At 38.6% G+C, this 5,428-nt stretch overlaps 1 protein-coding gene across 2 annotated transcripts in view; it reads left to right on the top strand.

The window, feature by feature from the left end:
• The window catches only part of KIF4A (kinesin family member 4A), a 141,197-nt gene that overhangs the window by 54,249 nt on the left and 81,520 nt on the right, over nucleotides 1-5,428 (top strand). For both annotated transcript variants that reach the window (XM_011943144.1, XM_011943145.1), the window contains exons 8-10: nucleotides 740-856; nucleotides 1,491-1,666; nucleotides 4,958-5,019. In XM_011943144.1, coding sequence (XP_011798534.1) covers nucleotides 740-856; nucleotides 1,491-1,666; nucleotides 4,958-5,019 — 355 coding nt within the window. The remainder of the gene's footprint in view (nucleotides 1-739; nucleotides 857-1,490; nucleotides 1,667-4,957; nucleotides 5,020-5,428) is intronic.

Raw genomic sequence — 5,428 nt, 5'->3', positions numbered from 1 at the left:
TGATCCGCCCGTCTCGGCCTCCCAAAGTGCTGGGATTACAGGCTTGAGCCACCGCGCCCGGCCTGGGGTTTTCTAAATATACAATCATGTCATCTGCAAGCAGGGACAATGTGACTTCCTCTTTTCCTAATTGAATACCCTTTATTTCTTTCTCCTGCCTGATCGCCCTGGCCAGAACTTCCAACACTATGTTGAATCGGAGTGGTAAGAGAGGGCATCCCTGTCTTGTGCCAGTTTTCAAAGGGAATGCTTCCAGTTTTTGCCCATTCAGTATGATATTGGCTGTGAGTTTGTCATAAATAGCTCTTATTATTTTGAGATACGTCCCATCAATACCAAATTTATTGAGAGTTTTTAGCATGAAGGGCTGTTGAATTTTGTCAAAGCTCTTTTCTGCATCTATTGAGATAATCATGTAGTGTTTGTCTTTGGTTCTGTTTATATGCTGGATTACATTTATTGATTTGCGAATGTTGAACCAGCCTTTATTCCCAGGGATGAAGCCCACTTGATCATGGTGGATAAGCTTTTTGATGTGCTGCTGGATTCGGTTTGCCAGTATTTTATTGAGGATATTTGTACTGATATTCATCAGGGATATTGGTCTAAAATTATCTTTATTTGTTGTGATGACTCAATATTTTTATGGGATCTTAATTTCTTTTCCGTTTCTCAGAAGAAATGTCGGTGTATGTTGGATGCGTTACCAAGCAATTTAAATTTCGTTTCCTGCTGTTAGGTATTAATATTAACCGAGGCCTCCTATGCTTGGGAAATGTAATCAGTGCTCTTGGAGATGACAAAAAGGGTGGCTTTGTGCCCTACAGAGATTCCAAGTTGACTCGACTGCTTCAAGGTAAGCCCAAAGTGCCTCTAAAAATAAGAGAGTAACGCAAAATGATAGTGCTGAGAAAGCAAAGATGAAACAGGTAAAAAGCCAGCTATTTGGACTATGACATACACAGTTGTCTAATTGATAAATATGAGAGAGTGCTGTTGGCAAGCAGGTTTCTAAGATAATGGAAAAATATATTCATATATGACATTGAGAGCCAAGAACTCTGTAGTGCACCAACTGTACCTTGTACTTTGCACCTGAAAATGAATTTGGTTACTCTTTCTTTAATTATTAGTGCTGCTAAGCAGAATTCCCTGGAGAGTTAAGATCCACCTAGAGGGGGCATCCTAAGAATGTTTAATTTCACTAGTGGCTCCTAACTTACTTAGGCCAGGCCCCAGGTGTTTTAACCTGATTAACTGCTGAAATCACAATCCCTTTTGAGAATGGGGACACATGCAATAGGATTAAATGTATATCACATCAGAAATCTTAGATATCTATATATTTCCTATTGTTTCAATATAAAAAACATTAAGAACGTTTTCTTATAGCTCTGAATTTTAAGTCACCAACCCGAATGGACGGCTTTGCTTATATCCTACTTGTTTGATTTCATTTCCTTTCATTATTCTTTATTGTTCTTTTTCAGATTCTCTAGGAGGTAATAGCCATACTCTTATGATAGCCTGTGTGAGTCCTGCTGACTCCAATCTAGAGGAAACATTAAATACCCTTCGCTATGCTGACAGAGCAAGAAAAATCAAGAACAAACCTATTGTTAATATTGATCCCCAGACAGCTGAACTTAATCATCTAAAGCAACAGGTATAAGGGACTTAAAATTTGATGGGAAAAATTACAAGTATGTGAGTGGAATGGTAGAGCTTCTGTTTCTCAGTTTCTTCTCTATCAGAAGTTTAGAGATGTTGATTAGGCATGTTAGTTTGGGGACCTCTTAAAATAACTCCTATTAACATGTTTGCTGTCCATTTAAGATTAAGGGTAGCACTGGAGAGTTCACTGATAAAGAAGAAGTGAGCAGTGAGAGATGAGATGAGAGGTGTAGACAGGGGCTAAATTCTGAAGTTCCTTATATGACTTGTTAAAGAATTTGGAATTCAACCTGAAAGCTGTGAAGAGCCATTGAAGAGTTTTAAGTAGGAGGGTGATATGATGAAATGTGTGTTTTGGGGAGATCACTCTAGCAAGTATAGAGAAAATAGATTAGAAGTGGGCATGACTAGAAGAAGGAAAATAAGTCACTGCACAAAACAAAGAAAAGAGTTCTAGAGAGAAGAAACATAGGTAGCAAAGTACAGTTGATTCTCGAACAATAGGAGTTTGGTCCAACCAAACACAGATCAAAAATACGATATTTGCAGGATGAGAAACCCATGTATAAACTTTTTGTACATGTAGATTCTGCAGGGTTGACTTCAGGACTGGACTATGCGTGTACATTTTTGTATACGCACAGGGTATACAAAAATGTATATGCAGGGGAGCCAATCCCCTGCGTATACATAGGGACAGCTGTATAGTGGCCAGGAGCACTGACACTGCAACTAGCCTGCCCATGTTGAAATCTTAGCTCTGTAACTCACTAGCTATGTACCTTGGGCAAGTTCTCTGTGCATTGGTATCCCTATCTGTACAGTAGAAATAATAATAATACCTTCTTCTTAGGGTTTTCATGAGGGTTAAATAAGTTAATACATGTAAAGCACTTAGAACAGTACTTGGCATATAGCAAGTGCTGGAAGGGTCTGAGATAGGACAGAAGTACAGTGCATTTGAAGACCTCAAAGAATGCCAGTGTGGCTAGAGTGTAGAAAGCAAGGAAAGAGTACAGGCTTACCTTAAGGATGTTGTGGGCTTAGTTCCAGACCACCACAATAAAGCAAATATTACAATAAAGTGAGTCACACAATTTTTTTTGTTTTCCAGTGCATAGAAAGTTGTATTTACACTATACTGTAGTCTATTAAATGTGCAATACCATTATGTCTTAAAACAATGTACATACCTTAATTTAAAAATACTTTATTGCTAAAAAATTGTTGACACAGAGACATGAAATGAGCATATGCTTTTGGAAAAATGGTGCCAATAGCCTTGCTTAATTCAGGGTTGCCACAGACCTTCAATTTATAAAAAAACACAGTATCTGTGAGGTGCAGTAAAGTGAAGCACAATAAACTGAGATGTGCCTGTATTCCAGGATAAGGTTAGAGGGAAAGCAGAGGACTGATCCAGGACTCATGGACAATGTTAAGAAGGATTTAAGCCAGGTAGTAACTTGATAATTTATATTTTTAAACAATGGCCTAGCTGCTGTATAGAAATGTAGTAAAGCAAGAGTAGATTCATGGGGATCATTTAAGAAGGTACTGCAGTAATCTAAGCGAGAGATAATGATGACTTGGACTTAGAGTGCTGGCAGTGGTGATAGAAGGAAGAAACCAATGAATTAGATAAGGGAATGACACCCAGATTTCTGGCATTTGGAACTGGATATTCACTAACCTGGGTTACACTGGAAAAGGACCAGGTTTGAGGATACCAGACAACTAAGTGGAAATATCAGGTAGATAGTTGACTATAAAAGTCTGAAGTTCAGAAAGATCTGTGCTTGAGGTAATTTTGGAAGTCACCAGTTTCAGGTAATAGAAACCAGAGGCAGAGATGAGACATTCAGAAGAGAATATAAGGAGAACGTAAGTAAGAAAACTCCTACTGAGCTTCGGGGGACTTTACCATTTAAAGGACAAGTGGAGCAAAGATGAACCAAGAAGGAGACATAGAAGATGAGTTAGAAGAATAGAAGGAAAACCAGGAAAATGTGTCTTGTAAGCCAAATGCTACCAAACAGTCAGTCAAGTAAAATGAAGACTGGAAAATTCTCATTGGATTTGGTGACATGCAGCTCATTTGTAACTTGGGCAAGTTATTTCATTGGAATGATGTAGGCAGTCATATTAGGGTAAGTCGAGGAGCAACTGAGTGGCAAGCGAAAGGAAATGGAGGCAATTGGTGTATTACTCTCTCAAACTTTGTGAAAAAACAGAGAAATAGGGTAAGGGAGATAGGAAGTGGGGTTGGGGAAGATGCTTTTGTTTTGTTTAAGATGGGAGACACTTGAACATGTTTTAATCTTAATAGGAAGGATCTTATAGAAAGGGAGAAATTGAAAATATAGAAGAGAGAAGGGATAACAGAGTAAGATTCATAAGATGGTGAGAAGAGTAGGAATCCAAAGCACATGCAAGGAGACCAGTCTTGGGAGGGAGAACAACTCCCCTTGTGTCATAGGAGGGAATGGGAGAGGATGCTTATACATGTGCTCTGGTTTAAGATCCATCTCCGTGAAGCCTCCCTTTGACTGTTTAGGTCTTTGTTAATTTGCTTATTCTGTCTTGTATTATTTCCTACTATTTTAGACTTTAGGCTTATCTTTCTTAACTAGATTGTAAACTTGAGAGTAGGAGTCGTATTTTATTTTTATATGTCCGAACATTGTCTAGCCCAGTGCTGAGACTGATTTTGAAAAACAGGTACTCAAGGCCAGGAGCAGTGGCTTACACGTGTAAGTCCTGCACTGGGAGGATGAGGTCAGCGGATCAATTGAGGTCAGGAATTCAAGACCAAACTGGCCAACATGGTGAAACCCTGTCTCTACAAAAAATACAAAAATTAGCTGGGTGTGGTGGTGGGCGCCGGTAGTCCCAGCTACTTGGGAGACTGAGGCAGGAGAATCACTTGAACCTGGGGGGCAGAAGTGCCACTGCACTCCAGCCTGGGTGACAGAGCAAGACTCTGTCTCCAAAAAAAAAAAAAGAAGAAAAATAGGTGCTCAGTAAAAACTCATTAAGATGTAGATAAAATGGACAACTCACCTTCTACTTAATAGTTGTTCATGTAATGCTGATTGTCCTGTTATCATTGGATCATCAACTATGTATGATGCCTTTGGTAGTATCTAAGATATGCTATTTGCCTTAGATTTCATAGACATTTAGTAAAATTACTCTGTTGCTAATTGTGGTAATTTTACTGCCAAGGGATGAGTAGCATTTGGTTGGTGGCTAGCTGATTATGTTTCTTTGCTTCTCCCAGGTACAACAGCTACAAGTCTTGTTGCTACAAGCCCATGGAGGTACCCTGCCTGGATCTATAAAGTAAGAGTCATAGATTAATTTTAATTGTGTATTCTAGTAGAGGCTATTTTTCCTAATAATAGTTTTTCCCTGGTTTCTGCTAGCACTTGGTGTCAAGGTAAGGATCTTACCAATTTTGCTGACTATTTAGGACTTAGTTATGTTTAAAGCAGCCTAATGTAACAGAAAGAGCATGGGTTCTGGCCTCAGAAATTTATTAATTGGAATTCTATTGTGAGGAAGAGCTGTCTCTTCTTCCTCATTTGTTTGACATCTAGTTATATTTGTATAGATTCATGGATATTTATTTTATTCTATGGGTTAACATCCAGCACTATTATTATTATTATTTTTTTTATTATACTTTAAGTTCTAGGGTACATGTGCATAACGTGCAGGTTTGTTACATATGTATACTTGTGCCATGTTG

Source organism: Colobus angolensis, unplaced genomic scaffold (assembly GCF_000951035.1).
Source record: "Colobus angolensis palliatus isolate OR3802 unplaced genomic scaffold, Cang.pa_1.0 Scaffold216, whole genome shotgun sequence".
NCBI classification, from domain to species: domain Eukaryota; kingdom Metazoa; phylum Chordata; class Mammalia; order Primates; family Cercopithecidae; genus Colobus; species Colobus angolensis.
The sequence above is the reverse complement of the archived record's forward strand: the minus strand, read 5'-3'. Positions and strand labels throughout refer to the sequence as shown.